General features: G+C 39.5%; 1 protein-coding gene across 3 annotated transcripts in view; it reads right to left on the bottom strand.

Annotated features, from left to right (window-relative positions):
• The window catches only part of LOC124642820 (guanine nucleotide-binding protein G(I)/G(S)/G(T) subunit beta-1), a 32,977-nt gene that overhangs the window by 1,920 nt on the left and 4,017 nt on the right, over window positions 1-27,040 (bottom strand). For all 3 annotated transcript variants that reach the window (XR_006985824.1, XM_047181487.1, XM_047181486.1), the window contains exons 2-7: window positions 12,199-12,338; window positions 11,552-11,697; window positions 5,934-6,104; window positions 4,494-4,616; window positions 1,296-1,497; window positions 517-733 (exon numbers count right to left, since the gene is read on the bottom strand). Coding sequence is in view for 2 of the 3 variants with exons in the window: in XM_047181487.1 (XP_047037443.1) it covers window positions 517-733; window positions 1,296-1,497; window positions 4,494-4,616; window positions 5,934-6,104; window positions 11,552-11,697; window positions 12,199-12,255 (916 nt within the window). In the remaining variant the exon portion in view is untranslated. The remainder of the gene's footprint in view (window positions 1-516; window positions 734-1,295; window positions 1,498-4,493; window positions 4,617-5,933; window positions 6,105-11,551; window positions 11,698-12,198; window positions 12,339-27,040) is intronic.

The raw sequence follows: 27,040 nt of genomic DNA, 5'->3' as shown, positions 1-27,040 counted from the left end.
TGCAATGGAAAAACAACATTTAGTACATTTTAACAAGTAAATTATTGGCTTTTAAGGTGGTTCAGGAACCTTTTTAGAGTTCCTCTGTGTCTTGTTAGGCAGTGATTGTGGGGATGGCTTTTCTTGATGTGATTAGGCCGTGCTGTTGTGGCAATGGCAACTATGTTGAAAGTTCAGTAAAACATTACATATTATATCAAGTAAACAAAAAAAATGCAATATAGTCAAGAAGACAAACAGATTAAAAATTAATTTGGGCATTTTAGTTTGATCAGGAAGTTGATGATGAGGTTGAAGTCAAGATGCTATTTAAGTCGTATATAGATTTTAGTCACCAGACAGTATGACAACCAACCTTACCAAAGGGTGTTGGTTTGCCTGGGTAACTGGGAACTGAGATAGGCAGTAGGTAGCTCCTTGTAAAACACTGGGACTCAGCTGTATCTGGTTAGACTGGAAGCCAACCCCAACATAGCAGGGAAAAAGGGCAGGAGGATGTTATAAATGAATACTAACCAGCGCGTTCACTCTTCATAGAGTCCCACACATTGCAGTTGAAGTCGTCGTAGCCGGCCAGCAGCAGGCGGCCGGACTTGCTGAAGGCGACGGACGTGATGCCGCAGATGATGTTGTCGTGCGAGTACATGGCGAGCTCCTGGTCGGCGCGGATGTCGAACATGCGGCACGTCGCGTCGTCCGACCCCGTCGCGAACGCGAACCCGGATGGGAAGAACTGCAATTGAAAGGTCAAAATATGTAAGTTATTTGGTCGCGACTTGGAAAGTAGTAGGTAAGACTTTGATGAAAGTTGTAGTATGTGCTGCTTAAAGCATGCCAAAAATATTAAGTGACATTAATAAAAATAATGTTACATAAGTTCCCGATGATTTGTAACCAGCGAATTTGGTAACAGTACTTACTAAAATCTGAAATAATTCTGGCTCATACATTATTGCAAACGTGGGTATAGGGGTCTAATGGACACACTCAGAGACATTTAATGGTTTAAGCCGTTCCTTAGTGCAGAATTTCTATGAGAATCTGTCACTAAGGAGTGACTTAAGTAATCATTAAATGTCTCTGAGTGCGAGGTCTACACTCATGGAATGCTGCTACCTTGTAACCCAGCGTCAGTTTTACCACAAATCTGCTGATGCTAAACTAGAACCTTCCACAACTTTCCTCTTCTGTTGCTGGACACTGCTGTGACAGAGTCTCTTGAATACATGGCAACTCCTTGCATAGCGAGGAACCATGTGCTATGTGCATGAGCTACATGCAGCAGACACACGTACCGTGACGGCATTGATGTCGCTCTCGTGGCCGGGGAAGGTCTGCTTGCAGGCGCAGTCGCGGATGTCCCACAGCTTGGCGGACGCGTCGCAGGCGCCCGACACGAAGGTGCGCTGGTCGGGCGCCAGCGACAGCGACATCACGTCGCCCGTGTGCCCCGTGAACTGCCCGCACTGCTGGCCCGTCTCGATGTCCCACAGGGCGCTGGTAATGCGGAACACATGGATTAATACACTATCTTAACACAGCTTCTTACTTATAGTTGTCCTCAAATTGATTATCCATTACAAAGGTTGGCAACTTTATTACAGTGATGATTGAACATAACGCTATTGCGAATGTTCAAGGCATTAACTTCGGAAAGGCAAAGTTATTTGGCGGCACCTATGTACATGTTTGCATAACAGAGTGAACTACGTATATTCACAATAGGTACATATTTCTTGTTAAAAAACGGAACAAATTAGAGTGTAGTAAAAAAATGGAAATAGTGACGGATTCAATAACAAACTGTGAATAATTAGGAATCTTTCTCATATCAACCTTTACTAATCAAGAATTTTCAATAAATAAGTTTTATCCGGATATGGTAATTATTGTCTGTTTTTTAATCTCGTAGACTAAATTGACACTTGCAAAATGTCAAAATTACAAATAATGTTGCTAGCTCTTTTGTGCAGTGTTGTACTTACGATACCGGTTTGTTGAATCGTAACTTTTTATCTATAATAGACGATTTTAACATTAATTCAAAGTTTTATACTTAAAATTCACGTACGTACACACTGCTGTACGACGTACTACAAACTGCCAGGGATATCTGACCACGCAAAACCATGCGTAATCATCAAGGATAAGCCCATTATTTCAGGATGACTTATTGTAAAAAACGATACTTGATTTTATTAACGCTAAGTTTCGGTCGTGCCACATCACTATTTAAGAATTTGCAATAAACTGACAACACTCGTTATGTTAGTTTAGTCTACGAGATTAAAAAACAGACTATAGTTTATAGCGGGTGAAACGACATGGTACAGCCAGTCTCAAATGCATTGGGTTTGGCTAGGTAGATAAAGTGCCAGCTGAGGGGGCTCTTCACGGCTTGTCTCGAGCAGGGTCAGTTTCCCAATGTGTGGAAGGAGGGGAGGCTGGTGCTGCTCAGGAAGGAGGGGCGCCCCGCGGACTCGCCGTCCGCGTATCGGCCCATAGTGCTGCTCGACGAGGCGGGAAAACTCTTTGAGCGCATCATAGCAGATCGCCTCGTCAGCCACTTGTGCAGAGAGGGGCCGGATCTGGACGACAACCAATTCGGTTTTCGTCGGGGGCGCTCCACCATAGACGCCATCATGCGCGTGAGGGCCCTGGCGGAGGAGACTGTGTCCCGGGGTGGGGTGGTGCTGGCGGTGTCCTTAGACATCTCCAACGCATTTAACACCCTTCCCTGGAGTTGCATTCGGGAGGCTCTCAAATACCATCGAGTTCCTCCCTATCTCCGCCGTATAGTAGGGGCTTACCTGGAGGGCAGATGCGTCAGTTTTCGGGGACGTGACGGTGCCGGTCGGCACCTTATGTCGTGCGGTGTTCCGCAGGGATCGGTCTTGGGACCCCTCCTGTGGAACATCGGCTACGACTGGGTGCTAAGGGGTGAGCTCACACCGGGCGCCGACATGACGTGTTATGCGGACGACACGCTTGTCACTGCCCGGGGGAGCTCGCACAGGGAAGCGACGTTGATAGCCACAGCTGCGGTATCACAGGTGGTGAACCGCATCCGGCGCCTGGGCCTGGAGGTGGCCCTAAACAAGTCGGAGGCCATCGTGTTCCATGGTCCCCGACGTGCGCCGCCGCCGGGATCACACATCGTGGTCAGCGGGGCCCGGATCGCTGTCGGCCCCACCATGAAGTACCTGGGCTTGGTGCTCGACAGCCGATGGGAATTCGGGCCTCACTTCCGTCGGCTGACGCCCAAGCTGATGGGCGCTGCGGGCGCGCTATCATCGTTGCTTCCCAACTTGGGGGGACCGAGCGCCGCCTGTAGGCGGTTGTACGTGGGAATCGTGCGGTCCATGGCCCTATATGGGGCCCCCGTGTGGGCGATGGACATGACGGCCGGCACGCTCGCCATCCTGCGCAAACCGTAGAGGGCGATGGCCGTCAGAGTCATCAGAGGGTACCGCACGATTTCCTACGAGGCGGCTTGTGTCCTGGCCGGATCCCCGCCCTGGGACCTAGAGGCGAAAGTACTCGCGTCATTATACCGATGGCGCGAGGAAGAGCGGGTACGGGGCTCGATGCCGGTGCAGCGGGAGATCGAGCTGCGCCGAGAGGAGCTCCGTCAAGTCCTAGTGGCGGAGTGGCGGCAAAGGCTGATGCGCCCTACCGCCGGTCTTGCTACCGTCGAGGCGATCCGGCCAGTACTCGACGACTGGCTCGGGAGAGGGCACGGCTCCCTGTCATTCAGGGTGACGCAGGTACTGTCGGGGCATGGGTGCTTCGGCAAGTTTCTGTGTCGCTTAGACAGGGAGCCGGACGCTCGGTGTCACCACTGCGTCCATTGCGGGGAGGACACGGCGCAACACACGCTCGCTGAGTGTGTAGCTTGGGAGGAGCAGCGCCGTGTCCTCACAAACGAAATCGGAGACGATCTGTCGCTGCCGGCTGTGGTGCGGAGGATGGTCGGCAGTGCAGAGTCGTGGGACGCGGTGGTTTCCTTTTGCGAGGACGTGATGTCGCAGAAGGAATCTGCGGAACGGGAGAGGGAGATTTTGACTCCCTTCCCCGGTCGCAGAAGGCGCACCGGGCGCAGGAGAAGGGCGGACAACGCCCTCTTCCGCCCCCCATGAATGGGTTCAAGGGCGAGGGACTTGGGGAAGTTCCCGCCCCTACTCAGTGGACCCGAGGCGGTGGCACGCGCGTGTGTCGGCGCGTGCCCCTGAGATGATGCACGGGGTAGGCGAACACCTCTCTACCCCGTGCAAGAGACGAGGCCCGTGCGAGGGCCAGCACTAGTGTGGGGCTGCGGAAGAATCTGGATTCCCGCGGCCCCGCGCACACGTGCAAGGAGGACACAAGGGGGTTTTAGCCGGTAGGAGTCCGGCATACCCCTCCGCCTTTCCCCAGGCGGAGGAAGTCCATGAGGATTTCCCCCTCCCAAAAAAAAAAAAAAAAAAAAGGTAGATAAAGTGCATGCGACTGACCATGTCATATCGCCGGAGCTGGTGAGGATCTGGTTGTCGTCGAGGAACCGGCAGCAGGAGAGGTAGCCCGAGTGGCCCGGCAGCTCGCGGGACACGCGCACGTTGCCCTCGCGCGTCTTCAAACTGAAATAACATTAGAGTTCACTGTTAGTAGAGATACATAGAATTAATGATTTTGGATGACATGTGAGGGCTAGTATTAAATAGTGTCATCAATTACCAGTTACTGATAGTGTCTTGTAGAGCCTTTATCTAGCAGATAGCAGAATCGCCTTATGGCGGATTTCAATAACATTTTATTTATTTATGTCTCTCTGTTGATTCGCCTACTATAGTTCGGCCATTCAGAGAATGCGTTCCTGACACGTCGCGATTGAACTGACGACGTAACTTTGCAATGGCGTTGCAGTTACGATAAAAATATTTTTGCTGGTTGTTTACCGTTTTAACAATTGAGGAGCATTAAAACAACATTATTATATCAATAATCAATGAATGTAGTTACGTCGTCAGTTCAATCGCGACGTGTCAGGAACGCATTCTCTGAATGGCCGAACTATAGTGATAGGAATTTGAGATTGCTTGTACATGGCTTATGTCAAAATTTATCTATAGCAAGCAAATCAGCAGAAAGTTATCGAAATTCCGCAGTTACTATGGTTTTGAAAAGGGCCAGTACCATGACACTGCATAATCCTATCATTGGGTTTCAAGTGGTTTTTCTTTTGATAAATAAATACCACGCTACATCTCATATATTTAGACATATAGATTCAACTAAATACTTATACAACCATCAACAATAAGATGATTCTATTGTTTGTTTCCCTCTATTTTTTATTTATTTATTTGGTGTGTCAAAAATAAATATTATTTAAATGTTACATCTATCAATCGGTTATGCATCCAAGCCTGATAAGATGTAAACTTTGTCTCGCTTGCCTTATCAGTAGATTATTATCATCGAGGTCAACAGAAGTATAGAAGCATTGTTGTTGTTCAGTATAAAGTAGGGTAAGTATTTTATCTGCGTATCGCGACGCGGCGGTTCGTGTGAAGGGTCAAATACCTTATACTTGTAGGTAATATTGTGTGTAATGTGCGATATTGCAAAATTAATTGACTAATTAGAGACGGTTTTGAAACGGCCTAAAATCTTATCTAACAAACCGTTGTTAGACTTTCTTCAAATTCGTCTGAAAGCCTCTGAGATGTAATATTGTAAAAATGACTGCTACTGATTAGCATTCGGCAAATAAATATTGTTAAGCAATTTCATGACATAAAAAAGTCAAAAACTTGAAGTTTTAATGTTGGTCATACCCAGTTAACCCGGGACTTTTTCTTGGTGGCAAATCATCAAATGATGTTGCAGCGGATGCCAGACTTTTACTGCCTTGTTCCTTCTGGAGCCCTTAACCTATTACCCACAACACTCACCTATAAATGGAGCATATATTGTCTAGACCGCCGCACGCGACGTACGAGCCGGAGGGTGCGTACGCGCACGTCATCACCCAGCTGGAGCGCAGCGGTATCGCGTGCACCTTGTTCGTGGTGTGGCTGTCCCACACTATCAGCTTGCCGTCCTGACTCGCCGATACCAGGTTCCTGGTGAAGAAGAAACATATATAGAACATTGGAAATTAGGAAACAATAATGCTAGTAATAGGTAGTTGCAAGTGGGTCACCTGTAAACCACAGAAAGTTCTTACACGCTAGGAATTTCTAAGCAAAGGTTTATAACGTAATACGGCGGTTTCACCCGCGTCAAGGGAACTTCAAAGTCAAAGTCAAAGTCAAAGTCAAATCATTTATTTCACTTCTTCCCGTACCCATATAAAATATAGGTTATTTTTGTTTGTTAATTAGTAAGCTTGTTTTTATTTTGGAGCCTGAAGTGTACAGACAAGCAAACAAGCAAAAAATAATTCCTCTTTATTTAATTAGTATAAAAGTATAGATTCCACCGGGCCTATATTAAAAGCAAAAGCCATCTTAAAACTCAAGTTTTTAATTCTAGGATTTTTAAGCAAAGTAGGCAACAACTAATTTCTCACTGTAAAAATAAATATATAAGTAACATTTAATATCCTGAACAGTTTTCCCGTCTTGTTTTTTCATGGTCTACGCATCAACAATTTGCAATCCGATACACGCTGTTCAAAACATAAACATGACTCCTACGCGAAGAGTAAATAAATACACTAATTAACAATGATATCTAGACACACGGCAGTGTGTCCGCCAAGTTCGAGCAAAAAAGGCGACACACCGGCCGTGGGTTATATTACACGAACCATTTCGGGCCAAATTCGACCCCCCTGTAACTCAAAATCTATTTTATTTACGCATATCAAATTTCTAGTATCTGTTGAGACCCCCTCACTTATCTAAAATACAAAATTTCATTAATATACCTATTGTAGGTCTTGAGATATTGACGTCAGAAAATCGCTATTTTTACTATACACTCACTGACTGACTCACTCATCAAAAACCTAGACCACTTCCAATGGTCGTATTGACTTGAAATTTGGCATGGAGGTAGGTCTTTATGTCAAGGTAAAGGAAAAAATCTGAAAATGGCCAAGTGTGAGTCGGTTTCAAAATAATGAAGGTGTTTTATACCCGGTGTAAATTTATACCCCTAAGGAACTAAAACGAACTAAATTTATCTATATTTATATAATATATCTTCGAATGGTACAAAGGTTTGTATTTAGTCAAAGTAAAGTAAAAATCTGAAAACGGCCAAGTGTGAATCACTTTAGAAAATAACGAATGTGTAACTTTGATCCACGAACATAATATATGATAACACAGCGGTTCCCGAATTCTTTTGGCTTCGGAACCCTTTTCGTTTCACCATTTTTCGGCGGAACCTTAGCTTAAGTAAGAAGTAAACTAAAGACGTAAATACACTTAGGTACGGCTCGTAGCGTGTGGTAGCACACCGGTTATATGGTTAGAGACATATTCAGTATATTTAGGCATGGCTATCTGCCACACGGGCCAGAAAACAATTTAGCCGCCCTTGACTTTGTGTATTATGTGATTAGTTTTCAGTTTGAATACTGACAAAGTAAACGCAAAAAGAAATAGATTGTGTTTGTACAGGTGCGAGGCGAGCGAGCGCGATTTTTTTTAACTAAAGGAAGAAGTTCCAAGCACCCGTTAGCATTGAAAGACATTTCGTGGTAGCCGGTATCGCGAGCGAAGCGAGCGCGAATTTTTTTTAGTTAAGTACCTACACAAAATAAACAAAACCACTGTAAATTAATAAGGTCTCAAAAAGTACAATATCCACACAAAAAAGCAAATGCAAATGAATAAGAAGCAGCTAGCGAAGAAAGCGCTATTGCTTTTTCTGAACCATCCATAAACATGCTTAACATAAACAAAGGAAACCTCGACGGAAGAGCGTGAAATTTTTTCGGTGTTGGATACCTGAGCAATTAAACGAACATAAAAGCATCACACGTAACATGGAGTCGCGAGCGAAGCGAGCGTGAAATTTTCGGATTCGTGGAGGTGCAAAAATTGGAAATAATGTCACATTTTGATTCATGGTAAAAATAACCACTAGAAATACTCGTATGCCGTGTTATTTCACGTCCTGTCAAATGTATGAAAACGTATAATCCTGGCGATGAAATAAGCCCAAAAATGCGGTGATTTTTGGCTGACTCGCTACCTATTTTTGCCGATTGCCGAAGAGCTGGAGTTATTAAGTTAATCTACAATTTGTAAAAAAACGAAACTAAATTATCTGCTGCCGTGGCCTTCCCCCGCCACTTGTCGCGAATTCGTACTTACACTCCCGAGTAGTACCCACCTACATGGTGCCTAAATGGAATTTTGGAATGCAATATTTAAAACAATTTAATTGAAAATGAATAATAATTTAATATTGCCAAAAGTGTAACGATTTACCATATGGAAATCTTGAATTTTTCCACGGAACCCCTGAGGGCCTATCACGGAACCTCAGGGTTCCGCGGAACCCCATTTGGGAACCGCTGTGATAACATGTCATGTCAGTCAGTTGGTAAATCTAGTCATAGTTAATCTAGTTCATTTCTTTGTAAGAAACATAGTGCATATTAAAAAATCTAAAAGATAGTATAAATGAGACATTTCTTTAACTAACTTCATCATAAGAAAAAAATAAAATAAACAACCTTACAAAAATAAATGAAATCCCACCCAAAACAAAAATGTGAAAGACTGCCAAGTTCGATAATATGGGAATGCTTTGCCTATAAAAGAAGTGAGATCTGAATAAGTACCAAGTTCCATACACATACCTCAGTTAAAAATAGTTACTTTTTAATGATGATTACTTGGCAAGTTTTAATAGAAAATTAAATACTTGATTCATTGCGTTTAGTAGGTTTATAACAAGGTGTATGAAAACTTGCCAAGTAACATCATAAAAAGTAACTATTTTTAACTGAGGTATGTGTATGGAACTTGGTACTTATTCAGATCTCACTTCTTTTATAGGCAAAGCATTCCCATATTATCGAACTTGGCAGTCTTTCACATTTTTGTTTTGGGTGGGATTTAGTATACGACAACTACCTAATATTACTAATCAGCTAAGTCATTAAACCCTTCTTATTATTACGATTCACAAAGTCAAAACATAGTGACGATTTCAAGATAAACCACATCATTAAATTTCACTAATGACTAAACAAATAATTAATAAATCAATTAGTGATTTCTTAAGAACCTTTTTTCATTTACCGATTGACGTCATATTGTCAGGTTAGATATTAAAACCGTGGTTAGAATGACTGAGCTATCCTTAAGTTAAAGCAAAGTGTAATTTTCGACTTTATCACTAGGAAATAAGGTTTATATTTGTTGAATGAATTGTTGTTTAGTAGAGGAAAATGAATGTTGGTCATTGGCTGCTAATATCAGCAGGAAAAGTGAGTAACATATGTTTAGTAATGATTTTATGTCGGTCCTATTGTTTGGTTTATGGCAAAGTGTACATGTCGTTAATTAATCGACCTTACGAATGATAGATCATACAAATGTCACTTACTAATAAAATTAACGACCTATCTAATATGTATATTAATGGCAGATAAAGTAACAATGGCAATATGTAATCCTGCTTCCTACTTATATCATATACGCGAAGGATTGTAGGTTGCGTATTATTATTTCACGCTATAATTGCTGGATGGATTTTGCTAAAACATGAAAATAAAATAGCCAGAACACCATATAGACAAGCTACTTTTTATCACGTGTGGGAAGCAGTTAGTTCAGAACAATTTACTTAAAATCTTCAAAATATAATTATCATGTAACATTTAAAATCAAGAATCTAGACTAAAACTCCGGTGACTTTTATTAAGAAATAGCTAAAGTTTGGCGACAAAACAAACAGATGGACTATAAATTTAGCATTTTATTATCGTTGGCGTTGGCGAGGCGGCGTCACAGATGTCCAAATATGATGTATGTATTATCGACCCGTTTACGTTTCACTGGGATGATATTTCTATTTAATTGGAGCAAATTAACTTGATTTTAAAGCTGAGATTTTACTGCGAATCAGGACGAGAGCTTTAAGATTTATGAAGTTTAAAAATTATGTATGTGTCTTTAGTTTATTTGCAAACTGAACTAAACTAAATCCTGTTCTAGATCGGTTAATTTAAGCTAAAGAAAGGAGGAATAGAAACTTTTCAGTTTTAAGTTCTATCTATTAACTCCACATTTAAAGGGTGTCCACATATGTATCTTAAAGGTCCAAATATTAACCCGAAAACAACGGACCCAAACTAGCATGTATGGACAAAAATTGATGACGTATTCCCACGTGACAGAGACAAGTATTTCCCCAATAAATAGATCATTTTACGATACCATCGGCTCGTAAACACAATGACATCTTGACAGTACAGTTTCGGTCACGAAGGCACGTCACTGCAAGTTATGTGACTCATAGACTTTGTGCCTGGAGAAACAATTTGTTTTGCAAAGGTAATGTGGATTCCCCTTGGTTGAAATTATTGCTTAATCATTCATTAGCTAAGTATTCAGCTGTTGTTTTGTTGTCCAGAGGATCTGCTTGCCCCGCAACAGGATAAAAATCCCACTTTCTCAAGCTAAAGACTATGTTTTACAAAATTACTTTTAAATTGGTTTTGGCGTGAAATCCAAAAAATATAGGGGAAATGTCCATGGCAAAGATGTTGTCAACACAACAAAAAATATAATTTTAAAGGGACAGCAAATCATTTCAAGGAATTAATTTTTAAGACAAGCTGACGCACAGAAAATCAAGTTTTACTCCAATAACAAAATTAACATATTTTTTGCTCATCTACGCACATACCGGTCTTTGAACTGAGCCTACATTTATAGCTTTTGCTTCAAAGGATTCTGTACATTTTGTTTTGGAGATAGAGTTCATTTTGTAAGTTCTAGGTCATCTAAAGGATATTATGTAACATATAGTTCGGCCATTCAGAGAATGCGTTCCTGACACGTCGCGATTGAACTGACGACGTAACTTTGCAATGGCGTTGCAGTTACGATAAAAATATTTTTGCTGGTTGTTTACCGTTTTAACAATTGAGGAGCATTAAAACAACATTATTATATCAATAATCAATGAATGTAGTTACGTCGTCAGTTCAATCGCGACGTGTCAGGAACGCATTCTCTGAATGGCCGAACTTATAATAACAAGTATTACCTAACTTATAACATTTTAAATGATTACTATTCCATATATCACGATACGTGGCATCTAAAAGTTAACTTTTTCTACACTATAAAATTATGAAGAGGAAGGATTCGATTTTTTGTTTGTCGCCTATTCAATATGGCTCCAACCAGCAGCTAAAGAATATAAAGCATAGCAAGCTACGCTAGTTATTGTCGACACTGGATTCCTTGTTAATACGAGTTTACTCCTTCCAGTATAAATTCTTTTGGCATTCTTTCGGGTTCTCAATTAGGACGTTTGTATCTTTTTTTTTTATCATTTCAACATCCTCAAAGTTCGCATGATCATGTGTTACCTGGAATCGCTGCCCCAATGCATGGCGTAGATCTTGGCGAGGTGACCGCGCAGCGTGCGTCGCGTGCGCATCTGTATGCGCCCGATGGGCTCCAGGTTGGCGGTCGCCTGCGCCAGCGACGTGTCGCATGCCGCCTTCCTAGCATCCTGGACAAGGACATTGTAAGCTGGTTAGTAGCGGACAAAGTGCATGATATTTATGAAGATTAACTTTAGTAAAACAGTGAGAGTAAATCATAAAGAGCTTTTATTCTTTGCTGGATTGGAATTCTTAATTACCATATGGACACAAAAGGCACAAAAGGCGAAGAGGAATTCGAAAAATTTAATTAGGAATCAGTTTCTTATCCCTAGCTTGATGAACAACTTTTAAGGCCATTTAACATTGGGCGTAGTCTTAGGTGACTTGCTAACCTGAATTTCAGGCTCTACCACCAGTAGGGCTTTTGGACTGTTCGAAATAATTATCGCGGCCCCTGTACACACAGGGCTCAAGAGGGAACATGGTGACTTTTGGTCAGTAAGAATCTGACTACCTCACGCACGCTCCACCAACAGCGGGAAGGGTCATTTTATGATATCACAAGGCCCTTTACCAGCAATTTTGTGTTTGAATTCAAAATGTAAAGTGTATTGTGAAGTACTCACTCTGATAGCATTCTTGAGCGTCTCCGCCTCCTGTCGCAGGCTGTCCAATTCATTCATGGTGGGTGCTTAGCCACTGGCCTCTTAATGTACGACCGCTCGACAACCGCGCGCGCGTCCGATAATGCGCTACGCTACGACCTCTGAAACAAACAACATAATTATAAAACAATTTGTTAAGGAAACAAACATTGTCTTAAAAATATAATCCGCTTTGAAACTCCCAGGAACTTAGCAACAGTAAAATTCGCGCCAATTAGTGTACCACTCAAAGATTCTGATCAATACTACCGTCCATGTTTTATAAACATTTATCAGTCGATCTTCCTAAACAATTACAGGCGATACCGACTTCAAAATAAAGAAAAACATCTTTCTAATTCGCGATGGGCCTATCGGTAAATATATGACTAATAACCGATGACAAATCAATGAGGAAACAGCAAATACCGTCCCTTCAATAGACAGGACATTTTAGGCGTAGGCGGAGCAACAAGACCTGCTGTTTGGTGGCAAAAAAACAACAATGTCACATAATAACTGAATCAGAAACCAAATATTACAACAATCAAGAAACAAAGTGAGTATATTAACCTTCTATCCTCGTTAGATCATAAATTAGATTGGATCTGATATCGCCGTGTCAGCCAGGCCGGGGTCAAGGATCTCCTACTTCGTAGTATATGCAGTTTCGTCAAACAATGCACACGGCAACCGGGCCGCCGGTGCTACCACGCATGCGCGGGTTTGACAGAAGCCCAGCGGTTCTACGCATGTGTGAGATGCACGGCTAAGGGCGGTCAGCTATCTGCGCGAGTTGTAATCATCGAAACACGTTTTCCTAGGGGAAGTAATCGATTTGGGTAATAGGAAACCGCGTGTTCTGGGTACATCACTAGCTACTTTCTGGTAGTCTAAACTCTAAATTCGCCAGCACAATTCGCAATGTATGGATGTACAACTAGGTTATGAAAAATGGGTGTGTTACGTACGCATCTATGTTTTTTGCTTCACCACGCTTTCCTTACCATGTTATATTTTTTATATACTTGTTTAAATAACAAGTTAAGCATATTAGTATTGCTACTAGGTAAGGAATAAAGAAATTCCGATAAATATCACCAACTACCTTGTATAACTAGTGTAACAAAATTTGAACCAAAAGCTAGTTTTCTCGTCCTTCAATTCTCAAAACAGAAAATAAACTAACAGAACATCTAATTTGTCGAGGAAATACTGAAATTTCCCCTGTCGATACGTTTGTTGTTAATTTTCCGCGGCCAATACAGTTTATTACTTAGAAGAACCAGCGTTTCTTGGCACACCGTGTTACGGACTCGTAAAGTTAAATACTTTCTTATGGAGTATTTCACGAATTCATGAACTGCAAGTAGGTATGTCATGATTTGTTATCGCCTTTGGCACTTCAATATAATAACAAATACATATTTGAAGCCGCGAAACCTTTACCCCAAAAGAATCTTGACGATATTAACCTCAAGGTCGCGGACCCTCTTCAAATTACCCGAGGTTCTTTTGGGACACCTTTCTCAAAACCTATTTAACCTCCCTTTTCTAGAGTATTAGTGTTCTATCTCTATCTGTTTAATAAAATATCCACGCGATTGCAAGCATATGTTTGCTACTGAAGATTTTTTTATTGGAATTCATCTAATGCCCCTTAACGTCATGGGTTAGCAGCGTGAGGGAGTGTCAGACTCTTACTGAATAACACCCATAATTTTCCTTCATAAGCCCTTTATGTACTAGGCCCAAGTTAACTCTTTTGAACAATCTCGCAGCCCTTCTACTGAAGATCTTAGACCTAAATGGCGAATGAAAAAAATACGAAGGACTATCTTTTGTGTTTCAGTACAGTCATTATCTCCGTCCATTGTTCAGCTGCGATTGTCCTGCGTTGCGTCAACGTTGCACAACGACACAGACGTGCAAACGAGACGACGGCATCATTACGTGTGTAATTGTGGAGTTTCACGGAAAATTATATGTTGCGGATCATGTTAGGCCGTTTGTTACTTTGATGAGTGATTGCAAGGCTTCTGTTTCTTCTAGAATAATCTAGAACTTCGTTTTACCTTGGTCAAAAAAATCTTGAAAGTAAAGTTTTTAGGGAGACCAACCAATGGACCCCTCGAGATAAAAATAGCTTCAGATGCCTTTATAATGAAGTTCAACAGGTAAATACATAGCAGAAACATTCTTAGCACACTCTTACGTCTACCCAACGAAAAGTGAAAAGTATTAGCACCTCAATCAAGCACGCAATCAAAAGCAGACAAACACGGTGGGTTAGTTTGTTTGATAACACTCCGTATGAAGTAAAACAATTTGCGAAGGTCCTCGGGCGTAATGAAAACCAACCTCATGTGGACACGCCCGCCCCTTGACAGGGTTACATAACCTCATAGGAAAGACTAAAACGTGCTAGCCTTTCGTACTTGGTAACAGCCTTTTTTTGGAATGTAATTAATGTTGTAGTGTAAGAAATGGATGGTATATGCCTAAAGTTAGAATCACAAGCCATTGGGTTTTGGCTATCTTTAAGAGCGCTTTGAATGATATGGAAAATAGCATATACAAGCGACTTATCCCTTATGGTCCTCGTTGTTGCACCAAAGGGAATAAATTTCCAAAAATCCATTCTTAAACGCTTCTATTTTCTATTGCAGTAAACTATATAGTTACCCAGCTGTTATTACAAAGATTGCAGTAGTAAAAGTTAAAACCAACACGACATAGTTAAGAGGAATTTTCTTTGTATTTCCACAGTACATAAATCAAGTAAGAGTTTTGTAACTATTCAGTGAGTGTCTAAAATTAGTGAGTGTTATTGTTATAAGTGTTTTCGTTCAATGTGTTTACGTTATCGCTAGGATTAGCAAGTTCGTTACGAATAACATTACTTCATGCTGTGCTAGTTTTGTTCAGGGATAGATGTGATTGATTATCAGATTACAACTTACTATATTGTTTCAAACTTTCTCTGTATCTGAAGGATGTATCGTAAAGAAATATCCTTGTGTATCGATATAGTAAAGCACAATTATCGGCTTTTCAATCCATCACGCTCGTCCATCATTTTAGTTCTCCAAACTGAAGCACAACACATATTACGGAATAGTGAAGATTTTAGCCAAAAACGGTAACCGACCAACCTTATTACGACTCAGCTCTCCTAATTAACATTACAATGTAATGCAACCCTAGCAATTTCATAATAGGATGCGTTCACACTATTAGGACAGGATAAAACAAAATTAGGTAAGCCCAAACACACAGCACTGCAATAAAAACAATTGGGATAAACGCTTATGGTAATTCTGCTACGAAACGGGGAAAAAGATCCAAAATGGCGGCTTATCAGCACGAACAATAGGTATATTGTGTAATTGTTATTGTTTTTGGAAAGCATGCAGTGCGACCTCGGATGATATTTTGTAAGAGGAATATAAATGGGGTTTTCTATATTTATCCTAAATAGGTCATGTAGTTGTTTTGTCTATTGCCTGACTGTATATTACGTCAACCTACACACGAAACTGTTGAGTTACAAGTTTTTGGTTCAATTTTCGAGTAAGTTGGACATAACCATGTAAATTCCATAGGAGAATCCTAACTAATATTATAAATGTGAAAGTAACTCTGTCTGTCTGTCTGTCTTTTCTTCACGCCTAGACTACTGAACCGATTTGTGTGAAATTTGGTACAGACACAGTTTGGAACTTGAGAAAGGACATAGGATAGTTTATATTACAAAAAATGTAAAAATATTTTTTTTCCGGACATGTAGCGCCATCTATTGGTCAAACCAAAAATCTGCAGGTCACTTTTCCACGCAAACGAAGTCGCAGGCAAAAGCTTGTACAAAATAACTAAGGTAAAGCTATCTTGTACCTACATAGAAAAGACCAATGAAGGCATACTGACTATAAAATTTATATACGCCAAGACACCAGCATGTATCCCGTTTTACCAACATATCCACATAGTTTTTACATGGCAAGTCACCCACGCAATGCAACGGTACGACAAACCACCCCAGACAGTTCCGGGTAATCTATTCTAGGCTAGACTGCATGCATAATTAACTGAACACCATTATACCACCCACGGGCAAGACAGGTGCAAATTCTTACTGCCCATATCTCGTCTCTCACCTCTGGTAGATTAAAATTTATAATAGATAGTAATAATTCTTCTCTTACTTAGTTAATATAACCATATTTGTTGTTCTTATATCCACTATAAACTACAAATTATGACTTAAAAGCGAAGTTGCAATCCTCCCAAAAGCATATTTGCTTCCCAAACTGACAGATTAGCGTTCATTCTATTGTTGCGAGATTTCACTCGACATCTTAAACCAGCTAATCTTGACTGAACTCCAGTATTACCCCCATTGGGCAGTCTTGTTCTGGTCTGTACGTTCCTGTAGAACTGCGTTTGCTAAATGACGTGGTACAGTATTCATGACGTAATTATCGGTACGATGGAGTGTAGTCATCATTACCTGTAGGAAGGTTTCCTTGAAACCTAGGTACTAAATCTTGTAATAAGAGAAAAGAGAAATAATCTCCGAAATTGTTTGAAACTTGAAAGCCCATTAATCATAAGATCCTTCAATCCTAAGGCCGATGTCATAAGAAAGGCAAAGCACTTATGACGATCTACACTTGATGACTAATCCCAAACAACAACAGATTGAAAACGAAACAGTCGAAGTGGCTGGTTGAAATAAAACCCGACTGGCATATTTCCGCTTCGTTTAGAGCTAGTAATGCGTTGCGGTTACGTGCTAACACACGCTGCGAACAACTCGTGACGTCACTCAAATTAATACATCGTAACACGATCATAGTAAAAGTCGATGATTTGTTTTAGAGACCAAAATAGTGAAGAAGGCGAAGTAGTGGAGTAAGTGGTGGAGTAGGAGTGAAAAGCTTCATCAAATCACTGAAACAATTAGAAACAAGCTTTACGAACTTAACAACATAATATTGAGAAGCTAGCTACATGATAAATAAATCAGAAATTTTAGAGCACATCTAATAAAAGATATGACACCACTTGCGATTCAAATAGCCATAAAACATTACGAACGCAAGCATAGTAAACAAGAAAGTCAATTTAGCATCCCTGAAATAACTTTGTTCTGAACACCAATTCATCACAGGCAAGACGTATTTATCCTCCGTCGGAAAGTCGAAAGACAGGAAAAAGACATTAGTAGAAGTCGTAAAGACGAACGCTGGAGTATTTGCTACACGCTGCTTGTGTGAAACGATACAGGGCAGTAATGTGTAAGGAATCATGCACGTTAATTACAGTTTTTCGGATCAGAGCATTGACTTCTCCCCCAGATTCCTGAAAGCATGACTTGAATTTTAGAGATGGTTTCCGTAAAGTGCAGGATTATTCTGGATCTTGGAACAATTACGTGTTTCTCAGCAACTAAGATACAAACCAGCCCTGCAATTCAGGTGAATTCATTACATTCCTACAACTGCAAAGGAACATTATTCACGCGCGAAGGAGCATATTTCACTGATACCATCACAGGAGCTAGGGTTTCCCAGGATCGATAAGTCTGTCCATGGGTAGCCCTCTGTGTTAAGCAGACGTAAACTGCCTGTTGTTTATGAGACAGCTAGGCGATCGATAGTCTAGGCTGGGTTAACGACCTATGCGCCGGCCTTATTAGCGCGCATTTCATGTCCGCCATATCTGAATTTATTACATTTGTTGCATTTTCAGTACGGTTTATATTCGAAGGCATCGCACGCATTAAAATGGTGAAATCTGCGTGCGTCACGATGTTAGTCGAATTTCTGTATGACACATCAACAGGTAATATTTATGCATGCTTATACGGTTCTACCCTTAGTTTACTTTAAATTTAGCTGTCGAATGGTTTGGATACTTGTATCTAAAGCTTTAAACACCGTAGGCGGTCCATGTGTATACGCCTTAGTGGTCTGAAGTTTATTGCTATCGTCCCATTTATAATACGAGAGCAAATAGATTACAGTGAACATCCGACGAGCCAGCAACAATATTGAGATTTGGTAACAACTGTGAAAATATATTTTTATGTAATAATGGATGGCGAGATTGAAGTGATTTTTTTAGATCTGAAGAGTGTTTTGATGAGCTTGGAAAAGTTTGTATACGCATGACATTAAATATTGGCAAATACATAGTTTTATAGATAACGTTTGAAAAGTACCTTGACATGACCAAACGCTGAAAGTTAAAATGACATCCTAAGTCCTTAAGGTATACCTTCACAATTTGAAAGTAACATCTAACTTGCAAAGGAAATTGAAGATTACAGGATAAACATATGAAGATTAGCACTCACATTTTCCGGAACCGATAAACAAACAATTCGTGAGGAAAAACACGAGGAAACCCGGTGCTAGTCGGAATTACTAAAAATATGTTTTGATAGCTTCCATTCCAGTTATACGTGGAATCTTGGAACGATATACGAGAGTTAGGTAAATAAGATTTTCGAAGATAATTTATTGTGATACTTGTAGTTGATTGACGCCTTTGTGTGGGGGAGCTTCAGCAGAACACGAAGTACTGATCTAATATAGAATTGTACTCTTGGCCAACAATAGAAGTGTTTTTGAGAAATGAAGACTTGGAAGACCAACAAGAGTTTAATACCAATTCTTACGAATATAGAACATGGCTTGCAATATCCTCATCGCAACTTAATTATATAAAATGGAATAGCATAGTATTAATTATAACAAGAGACTTTTCAAACTGAAAAGCATTGAGACTAATTGATTCATTAACGTAATTAAAATTAGCGAATGCACATAGTATTCGTTACGTGCTGAAATGGTAAATACATGATGGTGGGTATAAACCCATAGTTTGTGGTACTTTTGTTTATAAAGTTCTATGACGACTGGTCGCGGGAAATACGGCCATGATGACGTCACCAGGTGGAAATAGAAACTAGACTATTCCAACTTTTATTGTTTGAGTTCAGAAGTTTGTAATTGCGGGTAGTCACGAATAAAGTGGAAGTAGCTCGTGGGTGTATTTTATTTAGTGTAACGAAATTTTCGTGCACGTTATTTATAATGAATGAAAAATGAATTCCTAAAAGTGGTATTTATGATGCAGTTCCAGTTTTAATAACCTTAAATATTTGGGTTAGTTTAATTAACATTTGAAAATAATACCGTTATTTCTTGTTTTAATTAGTGTAAGTACGCTACATAATCACTTATCGTTTTGTCTGTGAAAACAAATCGATAAAAAAAACACAACATGCCCTGATTAGCGTCATTTCCAATAAACAAAGATGGCGACAGCTTTAATCGCTTAATCATATCCATTAGACTGCTAAACAATTAACTTTAATAACCTTGTTCACAACTAACTATCGCAATTAACTACTAATTTCACACAGCATTGATTTTAGAAGTACATACATACTATGGTGTCTCCATGTTTCTAGGACCTAGATCATTATCTCGCCTCAAGAAAAGAGCACCTTAAAGAAAACATTTAGGATAGCTTTTCCATAAAATAATATTATATCCCACAAGACACTTCTAAGTTCTTGACATCATTCTCACAAATCACTCCTTCTCGTCAAAATTGGCAAATATGTACACGGCACCCATCATCACCTAGGCACCAATTAGTTCTACATGAGAAGTGCATCCTATTGCATACAAGTTTATCCAGCCCAGTGGACCGTGCCAGTTGCACGAACAGTTTCCAGTTATTCCAGCTGTTATTTAAGCAATCAACACCACGTTTGCCGGAAATATTACTGAAATGGAAGGTGCATGCAACTGTTGAGTAGGTATAATCGTCAGGTGAATGACTGGTGAGGGTTAGAGACAAGTAGGTTTGTTACAAAAAAATCGAAAATCATAGAGGTCTTCATTATCTCTGTAAATTCTTTAACTAAGGCTTCAAGTTAATATTCCAAGAAGAAACTTCTTAGAAGAATATTGCAGTTTCTTGTTAGTAGTCACTACCTTTCTTTACTTATTTTTTTTACTTAAATATATTTTGATAACTTGAGAACACAAACAGTACTGGCACAGGCTTTTATTAGCCGTGCAAATCTCGGTTACAGCATGCGTTGCTTTAATCGAGATTTGCACGGCCTGTGAGGCTGTGAGGGCGAGCAGTGCTTTTTGCCAGATCCACGCCAATCTTAAGAGCATTGTAATGTGTATCATCCAAACTATGCAATGTATAATTACTGCTCTTTAAAGCAGATACAACTGTCTGCTTGACAATGGCAGTGTTTGTTAGTGCGTGAAGGCGCTTTCTAAATATTTCCATAGGAATATGGCGATCAAAGGAAAAGAACTAGTTACTTGTTTTGCGTATTGGCAATATTGTCATCACTATGCTAATTATTTGGACATACTGCACACGATAAGACTTCACCATCGCTATTTGTAGCTTATTTTAACTAAAGTTTAATAAGACTACATCTTCAATCTTGAACAATCTTTGTGACAATAATAACAGATGCAAGATAATCAAATCAAATTCGTCCAAACAACAAAATTGACAGCTCTACAAACTTTAAATAATGCAATGTTACTGTCAATACACAGTTTGAAACAATGTAACTTGATTCCAAACATTCTCAGGGGAGATCACAGATCACAGTACAATATCAACTTTGGAACACATCGCATGAGACTAACCATCTTGCAACAAAAAGAGAAGGGCAAAACATACATCATCATTAAATATAACAAGAGCAAACCCGTAACTAAGTAGTGCAATTAGCACAACAGGATTAGGAAAGACTGGCTGACCCACATGAGAAGATATCAGACGCTCGCCACCCAACGTCCAGCATCTAAACGCCATTGGCAGATATTGCGTGGGTCACGGTGATTGATAGCAGACTTGTATTAGGCGTTTCAATGTCTCCGTTAATCTGAGGCTTAAAGAAAATAAACTTCAAAGCTTGGCTGAACAAGGTAATTTCTGTTTTAGGAGTTCGCAATATTGTATCTTACTAATTAATTACGTGTTTGGGCTATCTAACTAATTAATTACTGTGCCTAATCAATAGATTCGTATTGATTAGACCTCGTACGAAATATAACACTAGGTACAACATATCAATTCCAAGAATACTTCCAACGGAGTTGGATCAAAACCGTTCAGACAAGGAGCTTATAGCTATCATGCACCATAATGGCCTGTCACCCTTAACTGACACTTAAAACTTCGTGAGACAAGCATCGCGTGAGACCTGGCATTATTGCTGTCTCTAGAAATTGGACGAAACTGACAAGCACCTTATAAAATATCCGAAGTTTCCAAACACGATAACTTGAGCAAAACTTATAGCAATTATTCAAGTTCAATCAAGACATTATCATTCTTTTTGTTTCGAGTTTTTGGCAAGAATCCAATTTTTTTTGCCGTCCTCGTAAACAAACTTAGGATCTCAAAATCTCAATTCCAAATGTAATTGTTTATACAAACAAATATCAATGTCGTAGTTTCGTATTTCTTTGAATAATCGAGTCATGTATTTTGTAGTTATTGTATCGGATTCATTTGGCGTTTCCTCCGTATCAAATGTCGATTGCTACTGCAGTTGCGTGGCGTAAAATTACTATCGATCCAGTACAAAGGTGGCTGATGTACGTAGAACACGGTATTTGTATTGAGGCCGTAAGGATATTGGGCTTGTTACCCAGTCATATCATGGATGGAATGGAAAGAACTTAATTTTGTGAATGAGAACACGAGATCAAGTCGAATTGTATATCTTATTGCTAGTTGCAATTTTGTAACATACAAAACAAGTAAAAATCGGAATCTTTCTCTGACACGAGAAAACAATAGCATTTTTGACACGCTATAGCAAAAAATAATGGTCCTTTTTGAAATATACGACGATAATGTCACTAATCAGATAAGATAAACAATAGGTCATTCAAATCAATCAAAAGACTAGTTGACAACGAGGGATATTATTTGTTTATCGGACAAGTTCAAGAAGGGAAGTCCTGGCGTAATGGATGAAGCTCAAATCGATCCGAGTATCTAGACGCGAATATCGTCAATCTAGACTTTAAATGCCGTTCATTTAAAATATCGTTGACAAAAATTAACTGCTGTTCTACCAAAAGTTATTGTTATTGACATGTTTATAAAACCGTGGGCTATTAGCCTGTTGGGCCTGTCAAGCGTTCAATAGGGCACTGGCATATCGACCGGATCCCGCCAATTAGGTTAACGGGGGATTTGCCTACATACAACTTCTGTTCGGTTTTTGTTTGAATCAAAACATTGTGATAATTCGTTGGTGCGTGGGTTTTGTGTTATCCGTGTTTCGAAGTTTATTTGGAAGATGAAAACAATGGCTATTCTTCCTTTTTTAATGTCAACATATCAATAATGAGACAAGCGGAAGAATAAGACTGCGATTGAAATTCAAATACATATTTAACTGAATAAAGGAAGTGCTAGCTAGACTACTTCAAGTGTTTTGTTATGCCATTGAGGTGTTTGTTAAATATTTTCGATAACAGGGCTCTCATTAGATCAATCAATTCTGAAAGTAAACAATACCCAGAACTATTGGTGCAAAGATCCTGTTAAAACTAAACACAAAAGCCCATACTTGGTTGGAACGCAGGAAGAAAGCCAGTTATAATGGCTAGCCTTATTGGAAGGATCCGGTCGATGGCAGTGCCCTGTCCAACGTCACACGACAGGTGTGCTAACGACCTACTAGTTGATACACCCAGTACAGCGAGCGAAGCCGGTGCACGAGTTATTATGAAACTCCAGTTAGCTCAACAGTTACGTTTTCACATGGGATCTTCACTAATTTTCTGCCATTCTCAAACTTTGATTTTTTTAGATTCGACTTAAAGGTGTGTCCGTGTTTTTTTAGGGCGACGCTGATCGACCGTTTCTAAACAATTAGGTTAACGAAGGATTTGCTCCAAAACGGACATCAGGAGATTTTTTGTCGGAAAAATTGCTTCGGAATTGTTTTTTCAAGGAAAATATAGTATGTTGTAAATTAAGTACCTTCATGCCTATAAGCAATGTCAGTCACCATTCCAACGTAAATATATTTGAGGCTTTACAACTATGGTCTTATTTTCCAAGTGTAGTCGTGTCTAACATCCGTGACAAATTCTTTACACCTTTTGTTGTAAGATCGGGCAAGTTCCACTGGCAACTAAGTAGTTGTAAAGGTCAGAAATCGTATTGGAGACAGGTTATTTTTTTCAATGTTTATGTAAATGGAGGAAAAGATCAGATTTCACAATCTTGATTAAATTACTCAAATCATCAGCGCTAGCTGTAGGCATGAGATGCTACTTCTGAAATGAAATTAGAAGAGGATCCTTTCTAGTTGGAAAGAAATTGTACCAGTTATTTATTTTACTTTCCAACCGGGACCCTTCCACGGAAGGCTTATGGCATAGTATCAATTTTGGCGCCATTGCAGGAAGAACCCGTCTTCCCACCGTTTAAACTAAAGAATTATTAACATCTAATTCCACCTGCCCCATAGATGGAACAATAGGACTATTCAAAAGCGCCATACAAACCCATACAATACGATAATGCACCTGCTTTGAATCATTGTTACGCGATCTCAGAGTATTGTTAAATATTGCGAGGAATTCGAAGAGACTATAGATCTTTCTAGGTGTTATAGAAGGAAGAGATACCTGTGAATGATCAGAGGTGAGGAAGCAAGGGATATTACTCAAACCGAAGCTGAGCAAAAAAATAGTAGTAGCTGAAGGGTACGATGAAGTTGAAAACAACGTAAATCACATAGCTTCAGCTAAAGTATGTGGTCTTCGAGAGTAAGACATCTTGAAAGAATGTTCGCTATTTGAGCAGCTTACAGCACATGTATATTAGTCACCCACAACAGTGAGTGCCATAAATTACGGGGTGTTAGGTGCAACAACAAAATAGTGTTATACAACTGAAATAAGCTGACTGAAGATTGTAAGATTACGTAATATTTAAAGTTCTATCAACAAATAAACATGATCTTTCTGATTCTGATCCACAAATTTTGCTCTACATAATCAGATAAAAAAATACTGACTTTCGAGGGGTAAATATGAAGGGTTCGTTTGCAGTCATGTACAAGACATAGGTACTTATATCCTTATTATATCGTCACAGATTGAGAATATATCTTTACAAAAAAAATGAGGATACCTAATCGTTGGCTCCTATTGCGAATCCCACTGTAACGTAGTGTAAACGGAAAACGATGTTACCAGATAGGTACCTAAAAAAAGTATGAGGAAAACAATGAATCTTCTGAATTCAAAAATCTAGCTTCCTAATGGATTCTTTTCCGACATCAACCAAGACTACACGGTTCCAGTATCCCTAAATTACACACAGCTGCCTCTATTTTATTTATACATTGACTACGTGTATCCTCATATTGGAATTTGAATTTCAACAGTACTGTACGTTTGCCCGTCAATCGGTCAATTTTCTGTACCTTTTCACACGTTGAAGTTACGAAAACAAGGTCGCCATACACAGTTCTGATTTCCATTTAGAACCAAATTAGCACTTTCGCTGCCCAGCTCACCTATGCAATTCCTATCCACATGCCCAAAAATATTTTGCATAATTACATAACAACCCGGTATTCGAGTCCAACAGCGCAATTGTATCAAAACGGGACCCTTATGCCCGAAAACCCGGCGTCCGGGTTCACTTAAGCCCCGCCCACCGAGCGTAGGGCTACCCAAAATAATTTACTAGAATATAATTATTGTGCATTTTTGATCAGAATAAAGAAAATAAATCCCGTCTTGTTATTTAATTTATTATGTTGTTAAAGAGACTATTTTTTTAATTTTAACGTACATTATGTTAGAACAGATTTACTTAATATGATTTATCTACATGTTTCTGTAAGCTTTTTTTTTAATCAATACAACGCCGACGTGCTTTGTTTTAACACCTGCATAGGATAACAAAGAAAATAAGTATCTAGTTTTTAGTTTAAATACTCGTAATCTCAAAAAACATGCCGACGCGCTTTGTTTGTCATTTTACGGGCCAGAGATAAAGAACCATAAATCTCGTTATTGCACAAAAGGCGATAGATGCACTTTTGTTGTAACTTTAAAAAAAGTTTTCGGCAAACGATTAATATTTTCAAAGAGATCCCCAAATGAGATACTTTCAAAAACCTTTGAAATCCGTAATTCTTCTCATATTTTGTAAATGATATGTGATTTAGCTGTAAACACTAGTATTTTTATATTACTTTGACCTAATAATAAATTTATTTCCCATTTATATTAGGCAAGGATTATCTTTGCGAATTTAACGTCTCTTGATTTGGACATACATCAATAGATGGCGCGCGTGAGCGCATTATTACTAACATCAAACAAGATCTAACCTAAGTACGCATGTACCAAATTAATACAATACTGGAATGAAGCAATAACTGGATGGAATAATACCAATTTACGTTTTCTAATCCGTTATAAACTAAAACGATGTTTTTTCAATTGATTTCATTTATTTACTTTTGACAACCCTTCAGCTTACTTAGCTATGGACTCGCTATTCGGGTCCTGGGCATGAGCACATGCATCTATAGCTACACATAGCGACGACTCGGTATTCGGGTTGCGGGCATAAGGAATGAACTATGGTTCGACTCGAATCCCGGGTGCTGGGCATCGAAAGTGTTAGTCTTATTTGACGTTGCGTACTACTAGGACTAGGAAGCGGAGAAATTCTATTGTCCGTTAAAAAACTCCGCTTAGCAACCTTTTGGAGATTGTTTGAAGTCTGGATCTAATAGTCTTATTAGTTACTGTCTGATCCTCGCAAGTTTACAATCTGGGGAAACTACCTATTTAAATACCATGCATATTATTCAGCAGATTCACCGTAATGACGTAAAAGACAGACTTGTCATGTCAGTGCAATAAGGATAAGAGTGCAATTTATAATAGTCGCAACCTCTGGTTAACAACTGTCGGGATCGATACACAGGTTGAAAAGTTTCAGAAAGTCGACAGGGTTTTCAGTGAGGAAATTGTCGCTTGTTAGTGCTGCAGACAGGCTGGAAATATTCCCGGGAAATTGCGTTGCAACGTGGCGAGCGAGCACGTACATACCGGGAACTTCGTAGCTTTCAATGTAGGGTACAATTTGCCAAGGGCTTTTGGACGTAAAAGTTATTAACTGCTGTCTATGTGAACATGTACTGAAATGTAAAACTTTTAGTGAGGTATTTGCAACAGAGAAAATAAAGAAATAATATAACTTATTTACTTCTCTTTATACAAGAGGTTATTAATGTACTTTTCATATCAGAAAGGAACCCATGCAGATAATTTTCATGGCTATTTACTTACTACTTACTGTCATCATCATTGTATGTTATTTTCTCATGGTTAGATGACAATGCACTTTGTGATTGCATTTTATTCAGTTTGAATGGAAATGTTTAAAGTTACTATATCAATTTGGCATGCCAGTGCCTACAAGTTTACTACCACAAAAAATAACTAAATAGACTTGGTCAATATAGCTTGTTATTATAACGTTATCTAGTCAGTCTAGTTTACAGAGGTCACACACATATTACAGTGCATGTTACAATATATTCTACAAAACGGTGTGTACAGCAGCTTATTTTCTTTGACTTGATAACAAGGCCAATTAGGTAATTATTAATTAGTTCTGAAAGCTTCCATTCATTGTGCCAACTTAATTTATTAATTACGAGTAGATTAATGTCTTCTTAGTGTTTCCATATCTATGTATGTGTTTC

The sequence above is a fragment of the Helicoverpa zea genome, chromosome 25 (assembly GCF_022581195.2).
Source record: "Helicoverpa zea isolate HzStark_Cry1AcR chromosome 25, ilHelZeax1.1, whole genome shotgun sequence".
Taxonomy (NCBI): domain Eukaryota; kingdom Metazoa; phylum Arthropoda; class Insecta; order Lepidoptera; family Noctuidae; genus Helicoverpa; species Helicoverpa zea.
This window is presented reverse-complemented; position numbering and strand designations above follow the sequence as displayed.